Here is a 21,904-nt window from a genome sequence, read left to right as displayed (position 1 = left end):
TTTGTTGCTTACTGGGCTAGTGTAGCTCATTATTCTGTTTTCTCCACTTTTCAGATCCAGAGGTTTGATCTCACGGGATTAAGGAGTGCGCTAGATTTTCCGACGATTTCTTCAGTTATTGATCCTTTAGTTAGATTGATTAGAGTATTTGACTTACGTCAGCATATGTTATTTGAAATTTTGTAAGACTGCTTTTGAACAACTTAAATATTTATGTCAGTTTTAAACATCTGTGATTGCTTTGATATGATCTGCTGCCTTGCACGCCTGTGCGGCCCGCTGTGCAGGCGTGCGGCGTCTGCCGCGCCTCAGGCTCGGGGCGTGACATAAGGCCTGTCAAAGGATTTGGATGAAATGGAATGGTCATTAGAGAGGCTCGATTGTTGGGCATGGAGCAGCTGGAAAGACCATCTTTCCTTCAAAACTCATTTAGTTAACCTTAATCATTCCCCCAAAACAAACTCATGAGAATTGAACCAATTAATGTTGGAACCGGCCCATCCTGATCCAATCAAGATTGGGTTGGTCTTGCTTGGTTCTCAGGTTAGTCTATTTTTTTATTAAAAAAAGAAATCATTAAATACATAATTGATTTTGTCTGAGAAATAAATCAATAATGGAAGCTGGAAGCTGAAATCAGAGGCATCTATTGTTGGAAATTGTATCCTAAATGTCAATCGTTAGTATGTTGATGATTGAATTTGTAAATGAATTGACAAATTAATAAAGTGTTATTTGCATTATTCATCATTGTACATCTTCAAATGAACTCTTATATGATGAAGTCCTTAGGATTTATTTTATGATAAACGAGAATTTATCTTCAAGTCCTTAAAACTGTTCGCGATCAAATGATATTCTGTTACCAGGACGACAGTATTATCGAGATTAGGTCGTTGTGTGACATATACGTTGGTTGTCCTCTTAACCAAGGAGTGTGGAGACACTGGTATGCCACACAGGTGAAGTATAGGAGTACATTTTACTGAACATGACCAATTCCGGGACGCTCTTCTGTCAAGAGATGTTTCGAATGGATATGGGTATAAGTTTGACCCTCTAACCTGAGATCGCAACCTGTGACTAGCAAGCAACTCACTGTACTTTGGTACCGGACTATCTGAAATTCTAATTCAGTGACGGAAGGTCACTGGGTGCAGTCAAGTACTTGCGTAGTCAGTTGTGAGTCGAGATGGAATTGACCCCTCCTGGAAACAGGAGATAATGTCTTGTGATTAATTTAACAAAACCTTAGCCAGGATAATCCCAGTGAGGAGTCACAGGATATCTAGAGTTAATCACATAATGGATGTACTAATTATAGGGTTGACAGTGAGCTCTAAGTCATCCAGGCATTAGGAGTCAAAGGATTGAATTATACAGTAACCATAGTCCAGGGTTTCAGAATATTTGCTTCGCATATATTCGGCCTATCCGGACGTCGAATACCATTGCTAGATTGTCACATCGATTATGTGGAGTGATTGATTAAAACCCCATTTGATTTTGATGAGCTCAAAGCATTTGAGTATATCTTGTGATTACTAATGAATTCAATTGAGTGTTTCAGTGAAAATCCTGTCCAAGTGTCTCTAGACTTGGTTCATAGTATTTTGGATAAGTTAAGAAGTCTGCTGAACCAAAGTCTGAGACTCGAGTCGACTCCCGAGTATCACGAGTCGACTCCAAGCGTATCAAGTTCACTGGCACGAGCTCGAGTCGACTCCAGATAGTACGAGTCGACTCCGACTGAGAACAGAAAGAAGAACAGAAAGCTCACTCAGAACCTGTCAACGAGTCGACTCCTGAAGTGCGCGAGTCGACTCCAATGTTCAACGAGTCGACTCCAGGGTAGTAAGAGTCGACTCCAAGAGTACACAAGAAAAGTCAGAGAGCAGTTTTCGGGTCTGAGATTCGAGTCGACTCCAGTGGAACGCGAGTCGACTCCGATGGTTGGCAAGTCGACTCCAAGAAAGCAAGAGTCGACTCTCAGCGGTACACAAAGAAAAGTCAGAGAGCATTTTATGGACTCTGAGATTCGAGTCGACTCCCGCAATACGCGAGTCGACTCCGAGACTGCGACCATCGACAGACAGAAAACCATGTTACTGCCTCTGAGATTCGAGTCGACTCCCAGACAGCTCGAGTCGACTCCAAGACAAGCTTCACGTCAAAAGGCAGAAGACCAACTTTCGGAAACTGAGAGCCGAGTCGACTCCAAGGAAGTTCGAGTCGACTCCAAGACTGGATGAGCCAAAAGACAGAGATCGGGAGTTCGGGCTCTGAGATTCGAGTCGACTCCAGGACAGTCGAGTCGACTCGAGTGGACAAAATTCAAAATTGGATCCACGGACTTCAGTGGATGAGCCGACTCCAAAATTGCCAGGTCAGCTCCAGAAGTTGGCGAGTCGACTCCAGGTCAAGACGAGTCGACTCCCAGTCGTGACGGCAACTTTAATTCAAATTTGGAACAGTTGCCGAGTCGACTCCGGAAAAGCTTGAGTCGACTCCCGCTACAGCCGAGTCGACTCCTGATCGCGCGAGTCGACTCCAACCCACCAACGGTCATATTGTCAGGCTGCGCAGAGTGTGCAGAACGGCAGAAAAAGCAGTGTAACGGCTAGTTTCCGTGGGGGTTGGCTTAAATAGCCACAGAGGACTGTAGCAAGGCAGAGAACAACCATTCCACTCCAAGCATTCAAGCTTTCAAGCTCTGCAACGTGCTCTTCAACGAAAAAGGGAAGATCTGCATTTACTGCAACCAACTACATCTTCCCAGCAATTAAAGCTCCTCCTCCTGCATTCAAGTCGACTACTCTTTCAAGAGGAGACCGGAGTTCAAGAAGCCATTCCTCTACTTCAGCTTAAAAGCGTTTGAGGGCTTCTAACTCCTTTTGATTATATTGTTTTACATCTGCTTTTGAGAAGCTTATTTTCTTTCTTTCTAACTTGTATTTACTTGGTTCAATCGGGGGATTGAATCAAGGGGATTAAGGTTGGTTGGTGAGCCAAGTTAAAACCAACGTGTGTAAGGGTTTGATTGTGAGCCCGGAAAACAATCGGGGTTGGTTCTAGTCGGTGAGCCTGGGAAAACCGACCGAGTTCGTTGTGAGCTCGTAAAACAACAAGTTTGGTTGTGAGCTTGCAAAACAACCGGCTGTAATCCAAGGGGGTTATAGTGAATTCCCAAGTGAGACTTGGGGAGTGGACGTAGGAGCAAGGGTTAGCTCCGAACCACTATAAAACTTGTGTTTGATTGGATTTCTTCCTCTTCTTCCTCACATCACTCACAGCACTTAGCATTAATTAAATAACTTGCAATAGTTTTTAATTAATCATCCATAACGTTTTAATTATCAAATTAATTTAAAACCCAATTCACCCCCCCTCTTGGGTTGTCTATCTGGGCAACAAGTGGTATCAGAGCCAAAAACTCTTCCACTCAAGAGTTAAAAGATCAAAATGACAACCCCATTTGGATCTTCTCACATTGAGGGTCAGTCCACCCAAAGACCCCCTTTCTTTAATGGATCCGACTACTCATACTGGAAGGCTAGGATGAGAATATTCATCCAAGCCCAAGACTATGAGATGTGGACCATTGTAGTAAATGGCCATACATCCCATCCATATATGTAGATGGTGTAAGGTACCCAAACTAGAAAGGATTGGGATGAACATGACATGAGGAAGGCACAACTAAACTCTAAAGCTATGAATGTGTTTTATTGTGCCTTAGATAGAAATGAATTCAATAGGGTCTCTACTTGCAACTCTGCAAAAGAGATTTGGGATAGACTTGAAGTGACCCATGAGGGCACGAATCAAGTTAAAGAATCCAAAATAAATATTGGTTCATAATATGAACTATTTAAAATGGATTCTAATAGACAATCACTAGCATGTTCACTAGGTTTACTGACATTGTCAATGGCCTAAAAAGCCTTGGCAAGAACTATACTAACAGTGATCTTGTCAGGAAAATCCTTCGGTGTCTACCAAGGTCGTGGGAAGCTAAAGTGACGGCAATCCAAGAAGCTAAAGACTTGAACAAGCTTCCACTTGAAGAGCTCCTTGGATCCCTAATGACGCACGAGCTAACCATGAAGCAACACACGAGGAAGAGTCCTCCCATAAGAAAAAGGTAATAGCTTTAAAATCTACTTCATCTAACAAGGACTTGTCTTGCAGTAGCAGCAGTGAAGAAGAAGAAATGAGGAAGATGATGGTGAGGCTCTTCTTGTGCGCAAGTTCAAGAAATTCATCAACCACAAGAAGTCCTATCATCAAAGGAGAGGCCCCTCAAATTCCTACCGCAAGGACAAAGGTAAGGAAAGGGAAAATGAGGGGATTGGGTGTTACGAGTGCAAGAAGCCGGGTCACATAAGAGCTGAGTGCCCCTTACTAGAAGAAGGGGAGTAAGTACAAGAAGAAGAAGGCTCTTGTCACACACTATCCGACTCCGACTCATCATCCTCCTCATCAGATGATGAACAAGAAGAGAAGGCCAATTTCTGCTTCATGGCCAACGAAAACGAGGTAACTTCCGATACGCATCTTGATTTTTCTTTTGATGAACTTTATGATGCATTTAATGAATTAATGGTAGAATATAAGGCTATAAATCTTAAGAATAAAGAACTAAAATAGCTAATCAATCATACCTACATAAATACGATAAATTAGTTAAGGATAAGGATTAATCACCAAAGAAAATATGAACTTAAACAAGCAACCAACTTTTAACTCAAAAGACTAACCTTAACTAAAGATAATGAAAAACTAACTAAGGAATTTCAGAACTTAAAAATATAAACAAACCTTAATAAGGATCTACAAAAGAACTTAATGATCTAAAAGCAGAAAATCAAACACTAACTAAAGAACTTAACAAATACAAACCCTTAGTTGAAAAATTTACATATAGTTCTGAAAAATTAAACATGATACTTAATAGTCAACGAGCCGTATTTAATAAAGCGGGTTTAGGGTATAAACCAAAAATAAACAAAAACTTCTTAGTAACTTCTTTGTTAAAGCTGGAGAAACTAAAACTAAGAAAATAACCTGCTTTTGTTGTGGAACTATAGGACATAAAGCAAATGTGTGTATAGGAAAAGTAAAACAAAAAGAAAATTAAAAGGGTATGGGTTCCAAAAGGAACCAACTTGACTAACCATGAAGGACCCAAGAAAACTTGGGTACCTAAGATGACATGATTTGCTTGTGTAGGAGTGTCTTGCAGCCAAGGTCAACAAAAACTGCTGGTATTTGGATAGTGGCTGCTCAAGGCACATGACGGGTGATAAAGATCAATTTTTCACCCTTGAAGCTAAGAAGGGAGGTGCTGTGACTTTTGGAGACAACAACCAAGGTCACATCATTGGTATTGGTAAAGTTCAAATCACCCCTTCTACTTTTATAGATAATGTTAGATATGTTGATGGTCTTAAGCATAACTTGTTAAGCATTAGTCAATTATGTGATAAAGGATATGATGTTATGTTTAAACCATCACTATGCATTATAACAAATCCTAATGATAATAGTTTAGTTTTTAAAGGGATTAGACGTGGAAATGTATATGTTGTAGACCTAGAAGATCTTGCAAAACATAACCAATGTTAGTTGTAAATGAAACTAAAGATAATGATGCTAGTTGGTTATGGCACCGTAAGTTAGGTCATGCAAGCATGGACACAATAACTAAACTAGTTAAAAGAGACTCCGTGATAGGTTTGCCAAAATTAAAATTTGAAAAGAACAAAATATGTGAAGCATGTCAATTTGGCAAACAATCTAGGAACTCTTTTAAATCCATAAAATGTGTCTCTACTCTAGGCCTCTAGAATTATTACACATGGACCTATTTGGTCCAACTAGAACAACAAGCCTAGGTGGAAATAAATATGGTCTAGTTATAGTAGATGATTACTCTAGGTACACATGGGTCATGTTCTAGCGCATAAGGATCAAGCATTTTCTATGTTTAAGAAGTTCCATAAGGAAGTAACAAATGCTAGAGAGTCTTCAGTCATAGCCATTAGAAGTGACCATGGTACCGAATTCGAAAATCAATTCATTTGATGAATTTTGTAGTAAAAAGGGGATAACCCATAATTTCTCAGCACCTAGGACACCACAACAAAATGGAGTTGTGGAAAGGAAGAATAGAACACTAGAGAAATGGCTAGAACTATGTTATGTGAAAGTAACCTCCCTAAGTACTTTTGGGGAGAAGCCATTAATACCTCTTGTCACATATTAAATAGAGTTTTATTAAGACCCATTATAAAGAAAACACCTTATGAACTTGGAAAAACAGAAAACCAAAAGTTAATTACTTTCATGTTTGGATGTAGGTGTTTTGTACATAATAATGGGAAAGATAATCTAGGGAAATTTGATCCTAAATCTGATGAAGGAATATTCTTAGGTTATTCTACAACTAGTAAAGCCTATAGAGTCTTTAATAAAAGAACCTTAGTTATAGAAGAATCTATACATGTTGTTTTTGATGACTCTAGTGACATCTCTCTAGTAAGAAGTTAATTTTGATGAGATGTTGAAATACTTGAAGAAAAGATAGATGAGATGGGATTACAAGATGATAATCAAAATTGATTGAAGAGAATCATCAAGCCAAGAGCCTATTGTGGATCATGGGCTAACTAAAGCTTGGAGGTATGCTCACGGGCATCCTAAGGAACTAATTCTAGATGATCCATCTCAACCGGTTAGGACTAGAGCATCCTTAGAAATTTGAATAACCATCTAGCTTTTGTTTCACACTTTGAGCCCAAACATATAGAAGAAGCCGAAAATGATGTAAATTGGATAAATGCAATGCAAGAAGAACTAAACCAATTTACTAGAAACAAAGTGTGGGATCTAGTAGAGAGACCTTCTGAATATCCAATTATAGGTACAAAATGGATATATAAAAATAAGCTAGATGAAAATGGAATTGTTATAAGGAATAAGGCTAGACTAGTAGCAAAGGGTTATAATCAAGAAGAAGGCATAGATTTTGATGAAACCTTTGCTCCCGTAGCTAGACTTGAGGCTATTAGACTATTATTAGCATATGCATGCTCTAAGGATTTCAAACTATTTCAAATGGATGTAAAAAGTGCATTTTTAAATGGGTATATTAATGAAGTGTATGTAGAACAACCTCCTGGTTTTGAAAATCATCAATACCCTAATCATGTGTATAAACTGAACAAAGCACTTTATGGATTAAAACAAGCACCTAGAGCATGGTATGAGAGACTTAGTAAATTCCTATTAGAACATGAATTCTCTAGGGAAATGTAGACACAACATTATTTCTGAAAAAGCAAAATAAGGATATGTTATTAGTACAGATTTATGTTGATGATATCATTTTCGGTGCTACTAACAATCGCCTCTGCGAAGAGTTTGCTGATTTGATGCAGAGTGAGTTTGAGATGAGCATGATGGGAGAGCTGAACTACTTCCTCGGGCTTCAAATCAAACAATCTGAAGGAGGCATCTTCATCAATCAAGCAAAATATATCAAGGAGATGCTCAAGAAGTTTGATATGGAGGGAAACAATCAATCAGCACCCCCATGAGCTCATCATGCAAATTAGACCAAGATGAATCAGGTAAATCTGTAGATCAAAAACTTTATAGAGGTATGATAGGATCTTTACTGTATCTTACTGCAAGTAGACCTGATATTATGTTTAGTGTGTGCATGTGTGCTAGATATCAGGCTAATCCTAAAGAATCACACCTAGCTGCAGTTAAGAGAATTTTTAAATACTTAATAGGAACTAAGAACATAGGGCTATGGTACTCTAAAGAATCTAGCCTAAACTTAATAGGGTACACAGATTCAGACTTCGCTGGATGTAAGCTTGATAGAAAAAGTACCAGCGGGTCGTGTCAATTTCTAGGAGAAAACCTAATCTCATGGTTTAGCAAGAAACAAAACTCGGTTGCATTATCCACTGCAGAAGCTGAATATGTTGCAGCCGGGAGTTGTTGTGCTCAAATCTTATGGATTAAACAACAATTAGAAGATTATGGCATTAAACAAGATAAAATTCCCATTAATTGTGATAATACAAGTGCCATAAATCTAACTAAAAATCCAATTCAACATTCAAGAACTAAACACATTGAGATAAGACATCACTTCATAAGAGATCATGTATTGAATGGTGATGTGTCACTCCAATTTGTTTGTACTGATAATCAATTAGCAGATATTTTTACAAAACCCCTAAGTGAAGAGAGGTTTAGTGTGCTTAGGAGGGGATTAGGAGTGATTGATCCATCCTAGTGGGAGTTTCCACTAGATTAATTGATTTTGATGATTAGAATGGTTAAAATAGAGTTTCTTTCAATGATCATCAAATCAGATCCAATTAGGTGATTTTCCCTCATTTGGCACGTTATAGCATGATTTTAGGTGCGTGCCAAGGTTAGAGACGACTCGAGTAAGTTTCAGAGCCGGCTCCTAAGGGGGAGTCGACTCGCGCATTTGCGGGAGTCGACTCGCAAAGATGGCAGCTGAGGGGGAGTCGACTCGCACATTGTCGGGAGTCGACTCGAAGTCTACAGGCGCATAAGGAGAGTCGACTCGCGCATATTCTGGAGTCGACTCGAGGTCGAGTCGACTCGCGACTCAGGGAGTCGACTCGCAGTCGGGATCCGACTTTTTAACCCTAGGTTTGTCGTTTCGCAAACACTTTTCTTTCAAGCCGCCACTGTTCAAAAAGCCCTAGAGCCGACTCCTAGGTCGTCCCCGATCGTCTCCAACCTCTTTCGTCGATTTTCACCGGTTCTTAGGATTTTCGTCCGTTCCTAGGTCGTCTCCGGTCCGTCCCGAGTCTCCTCCGTCGACCTTCTCCGTCCTTTAGGTTTTCTTCCCGTTTAGGTCAAGATGCCTCGTAAGACCGTGGTTAGGAAGAGGTCCCGTCCCGAGGCCGGTCCCGAGCGGCGCTCCAAGGCGCGGCACGATCCCGCGAGGCAACCACCTCCGGCTCGTTCCCCGCCTAGGGCGGTTCCCGCAAGGCCGTTGGCCGGGAAGGCCGTCACCACCGGGAGGTATGTCGATTTCGACTATCTCTCCCGGGAAGGGTTCACCATAGGTGATAGGCTTAGAGCCCAGGGCCTAGAGTACTTCCTCACTTGGACCTTCCCACTTACCCTGGCCTGTTCAAGAGTTTATAGTACCGTCCATCGGGGATGGAGGTATCGAGGGCACAGTAGTAGGTGTCCCTGTGCGTGTCACGGAGGATCTCATTGCCCACATCCTCCACCTTCCATTAGTAGGGGTGGCTCCCGCACACCCTGAGGATAGAGTTGAGGCCCTTACGGTCGTTTAGGGCATCCACCTCAGTCCCCCTAGACGAGGTATCTGCTAGCTCACTTCCTATTGAAGTGAGAATCCTTTTGAGTATTCTGTCCAGGTCCATCTTCCCTAAGACAGGGAGATTTGATTTTGTAAATGAGAGGGACCTAGCTATTATGTCTTACATTCTTCAGGACACCCCGATCAACTTCCCAAACTCATCTATAGGTATATGTGTGAGCCCCTAGATAGACCTAGGCTCACCCTCCCATACGGCATGATTCACTTTCTTCTTTAGGGAGTACGAGATTCCCATTCCTGAGAGGGAACCCTCTCGTGCATTGCGATGGACTGATCGCTTGTGTACGGGGACCATGCACAGGATGGGGTTTCGGAAGAGAGAAGGGATCTGGGTTAGGAAGTCTACCCTCACCGCTCAGACCACCAGACCTTCACCCAGTCCTGAGCCCGATTCAGACTACCCAGACCTTCCAGACCATCCAGACCCCATCCACTCCTCCTGCTCCTACCACCTCCGCCGGACCTTCCTCCTCGGCACCACCTCTATGGCGGTCCGGATTGATCCTGAGCAGCTCCGGGAGCTGCGACAGGAGATAGTCAGAGAGGTGAGGGATGAGCTGCTTCGGGAGCTCCGAGGTGCGGTGCCTGCTCCCACTCCTGCACCCGTATCTTCTCAGTTGGTCCCTTCCTTGACAGCCGTGACTGACATGACGGCTCATGTACGGGAAGAGATCTACAATGTCCGGAGTTTGGTCCAGGCCCAGTTCCACAGCATGAGTGAGGTCACGAGCTCCACTCGACAGATGCGAGAGGAGATAGGTCGTGACATGCACACCACCACCGAGGGGGCCGAGCGCTTGTCGAATGTACTCATCGACAAGCTGGACGCACTTCAGACATCGGTGACTGGGCTTCAGGCGTCGGTGACAGAGCTCTCCACTACACATAGCAGAGCCACCACGTCTATATCACACAGCTTGGCCATGTACAGATGCAGTCACCCTCCTCATGGAGCAGAGCCGATTGAGAGGAGGAGCACATCCTCGAGAGGAGGAGCCACATCCTCCAGAGGAGGAGATGCATCCTCGAGGGGGAGCTTCATCCTCGAGGAGGACATAGATGTTTGAGTTTGTTTTGTATTGTTTTACTTTACTTATTATATGCTCAAATGTATTCACATTCATATCAATACAATGAGTAGACATCTTATCTTCAATTATGTGCCATTTGATGATTGGTTGTGCCATTGATTGTGTGTGATTACCTCCTTTTTGGTATGATGACAAAAAGGGGGAGAAATATGTATAAAATGTGTAAAAGGGGAGAAAATAAAAAAATATGTAAAAGAAATCAATGGAAATAAATAAAAAGATAAACTCTTAAAAAACACACAAATTTGTTCTAAGTGGATTCGGTACCTCGAGGCTCATTATCTCTCTTTTGGGGCTCCTAATGGAGTAATCTCCAGAATCTATTCAAGGGATATTCGGAGATTAGCTGAATCCTACTCAAGAACAAATTGACAGATTTTCCCTCTAAAAACAAAAAATTCAGTTCAAAAACTTCAAAGCATTAAAAGGAAATTCAGAGAATCAAAACATAGTTGAATGCATATGTTGAGGGGGAGAATCTGAATTTTAATCAAGCTAAATCATTAATGACATATAAGCCAAACAATTGATTGCATAATATGAAGGCTTATATAATTCCAAATGAAAGGGGGAGCTTTAACTCCGAAATTTTTGTTTCACTCCTTTCAAACTTGGATAAATTAAATTATCAGACATTTGAATTCATTTATGGATTTTATTTCATTATTTATTGAGCAATTCATTTTACATATACTCAAAGTTTTGTCATCATCAAAAAGGGGGAGATTGTGGAGTGATTGATTAAAACCCCATTTGATTTTGATGAGCTCAAAGCATTTGAGTATATCTTGTGATTACTAATGAATTCAATTGAGTGTTTCAGTGAAAATCCTGTCCAAGTGTCTCTAGACTTGGTTCATAGTATTTTGGATAAGTTAAGAAGTCTGCTGAACCAAAGTCTGAGACTCGAGTCGACTCCCGAGTATCACGAGTCGACTCCAAGCGTATCAAGTTCACTGGCACGAGCTCGAGTCGACTCCAGATAGTACGAGTCGACTCCGACTGAGAACAGAAAGAAGAACAGAAAGCTCATCTCAGAACCTGTCAACGAGTCGACTCCTGAAGTGCGCGAGTCGACTCCAATGTTCAACGAGTCGACTCCAGGGTAGTAAGAGTCGACTCCAAGAGTACACAAAGAAAAGTCAGAGAGCAGTTTTCGGGTCTGAGATTCGAGTCGACTCCAGTGGAACGCGAGTCGACTCCGATGGTTGGCAAGTCGACTCCAAGAAAGCAAGAGTCGACTCTCAGCGGTACACAAAGAAAAAGTCAGAGAGCATTTTATGGACTCTGAGATTCGAGTCGACTCCCGCAATACGCGAGTCGACTCCGAGACTGTGCGACCATCGACAGACAGAAAACCATGTTACTGCCTCTGAGATTCGAGTCGACTCCCAGACAGCTCGAGTCGACTCCAAGACAAGCTTCACGTCAAAAGGCAGAAGACCAACTTTCGGAAACTGAGAGCCGAGTCGACTCCAAGGAAGTTCGAGTCGACTCCAAGACTGGATGAGCCAAAAGACAGAGAATCGGGAGTTCGGGCTCTGAGATTCGAGTCGACTCCAGGACAGTCGAGTCGACTCGAGTGGACAAAATTCAAAATTGGATCCACGGACTTCAGTGGATGAGCCGACTCCAAAATTGCCAGGTCAGCTCCAGAAGTTGGCGAGTCGACTCCAGGTCAAGACGAGTCGACTCCCAGTCGTGACGGCAACTTTAATTCAAATTTGGAACAGTTGCCGAGTCGACTCCGGAAAAGCTTGAGTCGACTCCCGCTACAGCCGAGTCGACTCCTGATCGCGCGAGTCGACTCCAACCCACCAACGGTCATATTGTCAGGCTGCGCAGAGTGTGCAGAACGGCAGAAAAAGCAGTGTAACGGCTAGTTTCCGTGGGGGTTGGCTTAAATAGCCACAGAAGACTGTAGCAAGGCAGAGAACAACCATTCCACTCCAAGCATTCAAGCTTTCAAGCTCTGCAACGTGCTCTTCAACGAAAAAGGGAAGATCTGCATTTACTGCAACCAACTACATCTTCCCAGCAATTAAAGCCTCCTCCTCCTGCATTCAAGTCGACTACTCATTCAAGAGGAGACCGGAGTTCAAGAAGCCATTCCTCTACTTCAGCTTAAAAGCGTTTGAGGGCTTCTAACTCCTCTTTGATTATATTGTTTTACATCTGCTTTTGAGAAGCTATTTTCTGTTCTTTCTATAACTTGTATTTACTTGGTTCAATCGGGGGATTGAATCAAGGGGATTAAGGTTGGTTGGTGAGCCAAGTTAAAACCAACGTGTGTAAGGGTTTGATTGTGAGCCCGGAAAAACAATCGGGGTTGGTTCTAGTCGGTGAGCCTGGGAAAACCGACCGAGTTCGTTGTGAGCTCGTAAAACAACAAGTTTGGTTGTGAGCTTGCAAAACAACCGGCTGTAATCCAAGGGGGTTATAGTGAATTCCCAAGTGAGACTTGGGGAGTGGACGTAGGAGCAAGGGTTAGCTCCGAACCACTATAAAACTCTGTGTTTGCATTGGATTGTCTCTTCTTCTTCTTCCTCTCACATCACTCACAGCACTTAGCATTAATTAAATAACTTGCAATAGTTTTTAATTAATCATCCATAACGTTTTAATTATCCAAATTTTAAAACCCAATTCACCCCTCCCTCTTGGGTTGTCTATCTGGGCAACAGATTAGTATAGGAAGACGTTCCTATACTATCGGCTTAGGTTCGAACCTATGAAGTTAAACGCATAGAAGTTTCTAGGTTGATCAAATGGCTGATTGATGATTAAGAATCATTCAGAGGTAATTTGGTCAATTCGATTGACAAATTATCCTAAGCAAAAGTTGCATTAAAATAATTATTGAATTATTGAAGGATTAATTAGCAATTAGATTGCTAATGAACTCAATTTGATTGAGTAATTGGGCTTAGGTTGAGCCAAATTGAATAGGATTCAATTTGGGCTGCATCAGGGTTTGACCTAATTGGGTTAATTGGGTTCAACTCAAGTAGATTGAGCTTGACCCAATTGACGGGACTTGACCTAATTGGATTGGGCTTGATCCAAATCAATTGGAAGACCTTATTTGATGATGATTATGAGTCCAAATAATTAGAATTGGATAAGGAGAAGAATTTCTAAATTCTAGGAACCCATCCTTACTTCTTGGAGAAAAATAACACCTTAATTTATCCCCAATATTTTTCATGCCTATCCTCTTTTTTTGGCCAAAAATTGGCGTGAGAAGAGAGGAGGCGTGGGGCTATGTTTTCTATAAAAATAGCGCCTTAAATCTTCCTAAAAAGATTTAGATGAATTTCCTAATTTGTAGGGATTGCATGGCGCATGAAATAGGGTGGTCTGCGGCTGAACTTTGGATGCATGAATTCCTATCTTTTAGGGATCCAAAGTGTACGAAATTTGTATATGTTTATCTCCTCTTAGCTGCCAAACTATAAGAATTTTTTGGGGATTTTATCATCCAAATTAATTGGCTAAATTAGGTGTGATACGTGGGGGGTCTTTTGGCTATAAAAGACCCCCATGCCTTGGGTTCAAAATATTCAATATTTAGAGGTTTCAAAAGATTCTGAAAAAATTTCCTGAGGGCCTCCATCCCTTCTTCTCCTTCTTCCTCATGTCCATCCTCCATCTCCTTGAAGAATAATTAAAGGTTGAGTGTTTAGAAGGAGAAAGCTTCAACCATTACAGCGTTCCTGCACGAGCTAGCACTCCCGCGGAAGACAATCTACCTAGGGCTTCGCGTGTACTTCTCGTAGAGGCCATTCGTGTGCGTGGCTGCGAAATCAAGGATCAGATCCACAAGTTTCTTCCATCATAAAAGGTATTAATTCTATATTAATCTTTTTATTTTGGAGTCAGGGTCTAGGTCCGATTCCCTAAGGTTTTATCCTCCTTTGGGGCTCCTCACGGAGTTATCTCCAGAATCCATTCGATGGATATTCGGAGATTAATCGGAATAGATTGTTTACCTTTCAGATTTGATAGTTAATCATGCATAAAAGTTTTAGCATAATTGTTTAAACGATTTCGGCATAATCCTATGTGTTCTTAATGCGCTGATTTCTAGATTTGATCTTGTAAGCATGCATGAATTAAATTGTTTGATTTATTTTTTTGCTGTATTTTTTGAAACTTAAATGGAACTACGTATGGCTTGATCCCCCTTATGAAGGGGTACGTAGGCAACCCGATCAGGTTCAGCCATGGTTTTCAAAAAAAAAAAAATCAGCATGCTTAACACTGAAGAATCTAGGATTCACTTTCATCTACAGTAAAATTAAAAATATTTATAAACCTAGAATATAATATGTTGCAGGCAAAAATCCTCGGACGGAGGCGGGCCTAGATCGATCGGGACTTGGGGCAGCTTGGTCGACGCCGGAGAGGAGGGAGGAGGAGAAGATCCTTGGGCGGAGGCGAAGCTCAATCAAGGCTTGAGGGCAAGAGAACAAATTAAAGAAGAAAAAACCCACGAACACCGAAGAAGAGGAAGAGGAGAAGGAGGAGAACAAGCGAGATGGAGGGAGAGGAGAGAGGAGGGAGGAGGAGAAAACTACCTCGGGCGGAGTGCATTGGGGTCGGTCGGTCGATGCCAGAGAGGAGGGAGGAGGAAAGGAGGTAGGAGTCGGACGGTCTGCGCCAGAGAGGAGGAATATAGGGGCTAAGTCAGCGTCGGAGACGAGGAAGACGAAGGCAAAGGCAGCGCCGGAGAGGAGAATGAGGGGGCTCGGGAGTAGCTAGAGCAAGTATGCGGGCTCGGAGTCGGCCGCTGGGTTTTAAAGGGGCTTCGGCAACGCTTATAAGCATCGTTTTAGCGTTTCAATTAACCACGCTTATACGCGTCGTCTTAGGCCAAAAACAACGACGCTTTAAAGCATCGTTTGGCTTTAGGTCTACGACGACGCTTTTAAGCATCGTCCACTACTTCAAATTACCCACGCTCAATAAAAGCGTCGGAAAAGTTTGGCGCAAGAGCAGAATTTACCGACGCTTTCCCCTAGCATCGGCATTTTCTGACTGTACCTAGTGCTGAATTGCACTACATGGGAAGCTCTCAAGGACACTCATCTCTAGCTTCAAGTTCATCAAATCTAGTTGAATGTGGACTCCCTTATCGATATCTGGTGAACTGATCAATGTGAGGGCTCTAACATGAACTTTTGACACTTTTTGGTTGACATTGCTGCTTTTTAAGCTTAGTGTACTTGAAAGTTAGTCATGCCTACTGCTAGGCCAATCAGCCTGCTGATTGGCTAGCTTCTTTTAGTGCCCCAAATCTGGTTGTGCACACACAGAATACCTAGCGATCCTCGGAGCAATGTGATCTAATTTATATGGATCGAGCGAGTACTCTAAGCCAGTGCGTCATATAATCCGTTCATCTTAATTATTATTAAAAACCAAATCAGCAAGCACTAGAGATGAACTATAGGTCGAAGCTAGAAACGGCAATACTTAACTTCTTTAAATCCATTGTTAGTTAAATTAAATTATTTATTTAATAAAATAATCAAATTTGAATCCAACTTTTTAATTTATTTAATAAATAGGCTATATTTGGTTCAATTCATCTCTGATCGAAAGTTTATATATTTGTGTCTGGTTCTCTCCCTGTCAAGTTAATATTTTTCTCTATTTATTTTTTTTTCTTGCAAATAGCTTCTACTTAAAACCGCTCTCTCCTCCGCAGCCATCTTTCATGACGGCAGCAGTAGAGACGACAGCAGCGATGCGAGGACAGCCGTATTAAATACGACAAACTGACTCTTCTGCAGTGAATTCCCGTCTCTCCATCTTGTCGATTACCAAGTACAAAACTAGAAGGAAGGTGAGACCATTAAAAGCGTGGCCCCGCTTTCTCGCCTCTCACCTACCGACGCCGCCTCCACCGGAGACTCGCCCGCTCACCTCCCTCCCTCCCTCTCGTGAAGAGATCGAAAACCATGCGTATTCTCAACGATAACTAAATGCGTAATACGCAGGCAACAAAAATAAGAGGAAATCATAGATGGGAAAAGAAAGAGAATAAAATTCGAAATCAGTCCCTTGTTTTTGCCATCAGTTAAACCTTATAATTACACTTCCATTTTTCTGAAAAGAAAGAAAAGTCTGAAAAGGAAAAGCAAGAGAAGAAAAAAGCAATTGCAACACTGTTTAATCCTTTAACACAAATCCTTCCCCTCTTCTTTCCGATCCATCTCAGGCCTTGAAGCACCCGGCGAGGTGGAAGTGATGGCCATTGTGGTGGTGGTGGCCGTCGCAGCCGGCAGCGTTGTCGCGGTCAATGATGCCCTGGACATGGCGGAAGTGCTCGACATGGCATGGGATGGTGATGGCTCCCTGCTGCTCGAAGCCGTACTCCTCCTCCGCCTCCTTGAGCAAGCCCATGAAGAGCGGGTGGTTGAGGTACATCACCGGCACCACGAACCGCTGCTGCTCCTCCCCGTCCTGCCCCACCTTTATCGTCATGCACCCCTTGGGCGGCACTCCCACGGACCCTCCCTCTTTCTTCTTATCGTGCCCCAGGTGCGGCAGATGCAGGTGGACCCCCATATCACCCTCAGCCCAATACTCCCAGGATTTAACCCAAAATGAAAACTTTACAAGTATTAGAGAGAGAGGAGGAGGGAGACGGGGAGAAGGGAAAGGTTAGGGGTCACTAGAGATGGGAACATTGGACTAAAACTAAGAGCAAGCATAGATCAATACTAGAATCAAGGAGATTTTAGAGGAGAGGACCTTTTTTCCCCGTCTTTGGTGTATGTAAAGGCGCCGAGGTGCTGAAAGAGAGGGAAAAATATAATTAATTCTTTGTTTATTATATTATTTAGGCCTTTTCGAAGCATTTCTGGCTCTTTACAATCATTACGCAAAAGCCATAGAGTGGCTGGTCAAGAAACCTGCTGCAGTTCACAGCTAACTCGGATAGAATTAACATACGACCGTTCCACCTCGATTAGATTTTTTTCAGATAGAACCTCTTTTTCCATACTTCACACATTCAAAAGAACTTAGAATTTACAAACCTACTGAACTAGTCCGAAATTTACTCAACTAGTATGATCTATAGTCATTGTACTCTTTTAATTGACCCGTGAGGGGTGTCGCTCTATGAAATGATCAAGACACCTGAGTACCTTTATTGAGTAATTTGAGTTGTTTAACATTGATTAAAAAAAAAATTATACCTTACACTACAAGTTGTGCACCATACAAATCATCTTATTTCTGCTTATATCTTCTTCATCATGCGCTCATTTGAGGTCGTCTATAAAAAAAAAAAAAAGGCTAGATGATGGTAAGGTACATAATTATATTAGTGCATGCGGTATAGAATATAATTTACTTCGAAATAGGAGTATAAGGCATCTAGCTCGGACTACTATTGTCATATTATAATTATTATATATTTTTTGATATGGAGTTTGAGAATTATTATTTAAAAAAAATAATGGTTAAAAATTTAGATTTAATAAAAAAATTATTTTAAAATAGAATTTTTTCCGAGGAAGATAAATATGTAGCCACATAAATGCAGCATGACGATGACACGCATGGGAGGGATGAAACGACGACAAAGGATGGTGCTGGGGAGGTCAACTGCGGGAAGGAGACAGCTTGGGACATGCCAAGAATTTGCGGCACTCTTCTGCTCGTCTCTTAAACCGAGGGAGATACATTGTGTTGTAAATAGAATTCCAAAACTAGCCCCCGCGAAACCCAACTGCAAAACTTCTTTTACTTTTTTTTGTTTCTTTAAAATTTCAGAAATATCTTGGTATCACAAGAAAAAAAACAAAATATAAAAAAAAGGTGGCTGAGAACATTTCCAAAATTTTGGCTAGAACATTGCTCGTATAAGAATCAAATGCGAAACTATATCGCATCTGGTGGTGCAGGCATCTCTCACATACAGTGGGTTCTCATAGTCACTGTCATGACGAACATAAAGATCTTTGGACGTGTAGTTCATTTTAGAGCGTGATCTTCCCTTTTATTAACCATAGTTAAAAAGAAAGAAAAATAAGAAAAGCAGTATAAAAATTAATTTGTTGAAACCACTATTTATGTATGATGATATTATTTCTTTAGTTTATAACATGCAAATGCCTATAAAATCTTTATTACAACTTTTTGTCCTTTTACTTTTAATAATATTTAAAATATAATAATTGCGTTGCTCATGCTATACAACAGCCATAATAAATTGTCCAAAAAAATCGGTGGTTTCAGATGCTTGCTATATACATATCCTTTTTTTTTCATTTTTCGGAATTCGTATGTTCATAAAATAATGCGCTCTAAAGTTATTATACTCCGTATCATAATTCATGATAATTCTCACTTTAAACCTTTTGGCGGCATTGATATAAATGTACTTAAATAGAGATTAGGCTTAGAATGTCTGATTTCTTTTTAAACAACTTTTATAATATGAACCAATGGAAGAAACAAATGCTCACTCAAATTTTTCTATGCTAAAAGAAAAAAAAAAAAAAAGAAGAAAAAATGCATAAGTATTCTGAAAGTGCTTAATATCTAGAGTATTGTTAGAATTTAGTCAAACAAAAATCAGATATAACTACTTTGTATTTTCCCAAACCAAACGCTTATAACCTGGTAAAAAAATAATAATAATAATTACTTGGTTACTTTCCAAACCAAAAAATCAGCATTGAAAGGTGACATCATAGCTGGTGCAGGCCTTGTCGTTAGATGGCCCGCATTGCGTGGCAGTTGACTCGTCCACTGAGAGCCACCAAATACAAAAGCACGTTGCTTGAGAGGAAGACGGCGCCAAGCACCAGGTTTGGTGGGTGCGGAGGTTGTTGGTGTTGAGATCACCGAGCAGATTTTCCTCGGCGTCTAGTGGATTAAGGCGGCTAAACACAATATAGCTTCGAACCTTGGAATCTAAGGTCATTACTGACCACTATTATGATTTTATTCATATAAAGTAATATGATAGAGGTGGTTCTCTCCGTTCTGTGCTTTGGAAAGGAATCCAACCATTGAGGAGATCCAGAAATACTCAACAATTATTTCTCTTCTTATTTAACCTAAGATGGAGATATCAAGCATCCTTAATTTTTTCTCATCCCTTGCTTGGTAGGGCCTGGCAACACATGTACTTCAGACTGACCAATGATATATTACTATAGGACTTACAGTTTCAACTTTTTCTGCTATTGTTGATGATCGTTAGATCCAATATGTTGGTTGGACAACCTATAAAGTATTCAGACATTTAACTGATATATGGTTAATTCAGTTTCAGATGTTCAACTGTATGCTAGTTAAGTCAGTTAGTCAGTTATTTAGTTAGTTAACTCTTCTGTTAAGCAGCTATAGTTTTATGTATAAATAATGGCGTTGAGTTTATCAATGGAAGGATAATAAAGAGAGCTGCTTGCTCATTATTTTATTCATTTTTATTTTTTCCTGATATGATTTACTTCATCTCTTTTCATCATTGGAATTGTTCAATCCTGCTTTACTTTCTTTCCCCTGTTCCGATCTTCTTTTTCTTTTCATCGTCTGAAACTCTTCATGGTATCAGAGTTGTAAGGTGCTTCCATAATAGTGTCTTCAACCAACGCTGCTGCAAGTTCTGCCAATGCCACACGTGATTCTATTTCTTCTCCAATTCAGAACGTGATGGAAGACCCAACAAGCCCCTATTTCCTACATTATGGCGACAACACAGGTTTGCAACTCATTTCATTAATCTTGAATGAAGAAAACTATTCTACTTGGAGCTGATCAATGATGATGGCCTTGAGTATCGAGAACAAAGAAGGTTTCATCGATGATAGCATAGTTCAGCCCCCAAAAAATCATCCACATCATGCTGTTTGGAGGCGTTGCAATATATTTGTTTCCACTTGGATCTTGAACTCCATTCCAAAGAAAATGAGCTCATATCTCCCAGAGGGTGCTAGCTTCCTTGCAGAGATGGCTATTGATGGCTGAAATCCTCTCCTTTTGAATCAACTCTTAATTGTCTGGAGAGGAGAAAGAAGAATGAGGGATCTAGGAAGAAACAATACAAGGCTCTTCGTAGCCTTTTCTTTTTCCTTGCGCTAGAACCAAGGAAGAAGGTCCAAGAGGAGATGCATGCCTCCTCTTCTTTTCTTCTTGCGGATGGCAGATGAAAGGAGAAGAGAGGAGATGGTGTGTAGATTGCTAACCCAAAGATTAATTTTGATAATCACAAAATTTTGAAGTATAATTACTAATGTTTGTGTTGCAAGAAGAAAGATATTTATTTTGCAAGGAACATTAACAAGTTGGAAGAATAGAAGAAGACCCTCAAAAGCTCTCAAAACAGTTGAAAAAAAGCTATACTTCATTGGCCCAAGTTTCAAGTTCAAAGGATTCAAGTTGGAGGAGCAATTCAAAGAAAGAGTCAAAAGAATAGTCCTCGAGTTGACTCCTGTAAGTTCAGAGTCGACTCTGGCATTCTGGAGTTTCAAGGAACAGTGCTCGAGTCGACTCCGACTGAGAATAGACAAAAAGACAGAGAGTTGATTTTTAGCGCTACAGTGCTCGAGTCGACTCCAGCTATAGTCGAGTCAACTTTTTAGCTACAGTGCCGGCAGACTCTTATTCACGAGTCGACTCCTGCTTCAGCCGAGTCGACTCCTACTTCAGCCGAGTCGACTCGAGCACGCTGGGAGGCATAACGGCTAGTTTTTTCTCAACTCCAACGGCTCTATTTTTGTCTCTAACGGCTAGATCTTTTGTTCCCACGCCATCCAAAGCTATAAAATCAAGGGGAGAGCTAGGGAAGAAGTTAAGGAAGTGGGAGATAACACATAGGAAAGAGATTTCAAGAGAAACCTTCCAAAAGCACAAAAGGGTCATTCAAAGCAAAAGAGAGAGAAGAAGAGCATCCGAGTGAATCCCAAGGCTTTCTCTCCAACTGTGTGCTGCCTCAGTGATCCTCTATCTCGTGTGAAATCGGAAGAGGGTCAAGTAAAGAAGAAGCTGAGTTCCTTCCATTTGCAAAACTTGGTTGAGGGCTTCTTCTCTTTACTCTATTTATTTATATTGTTATATCTGCTGTTTAAGAAGCTTGTATTTGCTTTAAACTCTTATTCTTATATCTTATAAACTTGATGCAATCAAGGGATTGAATCAAGGGGTTAAGATTTGTTGGGAGCCAAAGGAAAAAACGCAACGGGTGTAATGGTTGTGGTTGGTGAACCGGAAAAAACCAACTGGGTTTGATTGTCACCCCGGAAAAACAATCGGTTGGTTCTTAGTCGGGTGAGCCTGTAAAAACCGACCAAGTCATTGTGATCTCGTGAAAACAACAAGTTAGGTTGTGAGCTTGTAAAACAACCGGCTGTAATCTGAGGGATTATAGTAAAAT

General features: G+C 41.2%; 1 protein-coding gene across 1 annotated transcript; it reads right to left on the bottom strand.

Moving 5' to 3' along the window:
• Window positions 1–16,537: 16,537 nt before the first annotated feature.
• LOC103698930 (auxin-responsive protein SAUR32-like) lies at window positions 16,538–17,295 on the bottom strand. The gene has a single exon (XM_008780979.4). It carries the CDS (start codon window positions 17,077–17,079, stop codon window positions 16,726–16,728), a length of 354 nt encoding a protein of 117 aa, XP_008779201.1. The 5' UTR covers window positions 17,080–17,295; the 3' UTR covers window positions 16,538–16,725.
• Window positions 17,296–21,904: the final 4,609 nt, after the last annotated feature.

Source organism: Phoenix dactylifera, chromosome 11 (genome assembly GCF_009389715.1).
Source record: "Phoenix dactylifera cultivar Barhee BC4 chromosome 11, palm_55x_up_171113_PBpolish2nd_filt_p, whole genome shotgun sequence".
NCBI classification, from domain to species: domain Eukaryota; kingdom Viridiplantae; phylum Streptophyta; class Magnoliopsida; order Arecales; family Arecaceae; genus Phoenix; species Phoenix dactylifera.
This window is presented reverse-complemented; position numbering and strand designations above follow the sequence as displayed.

What these genes read in the sequence shown, in the direction of transcription:
- LOC103698930 (XM_008780979.4), bottom strand. Translation starts at nt 17,079, where the DNA reads ATGGGGGTCCACCTGCATCTGCCGCACCTGGGGCACGATAAGAAGAAA.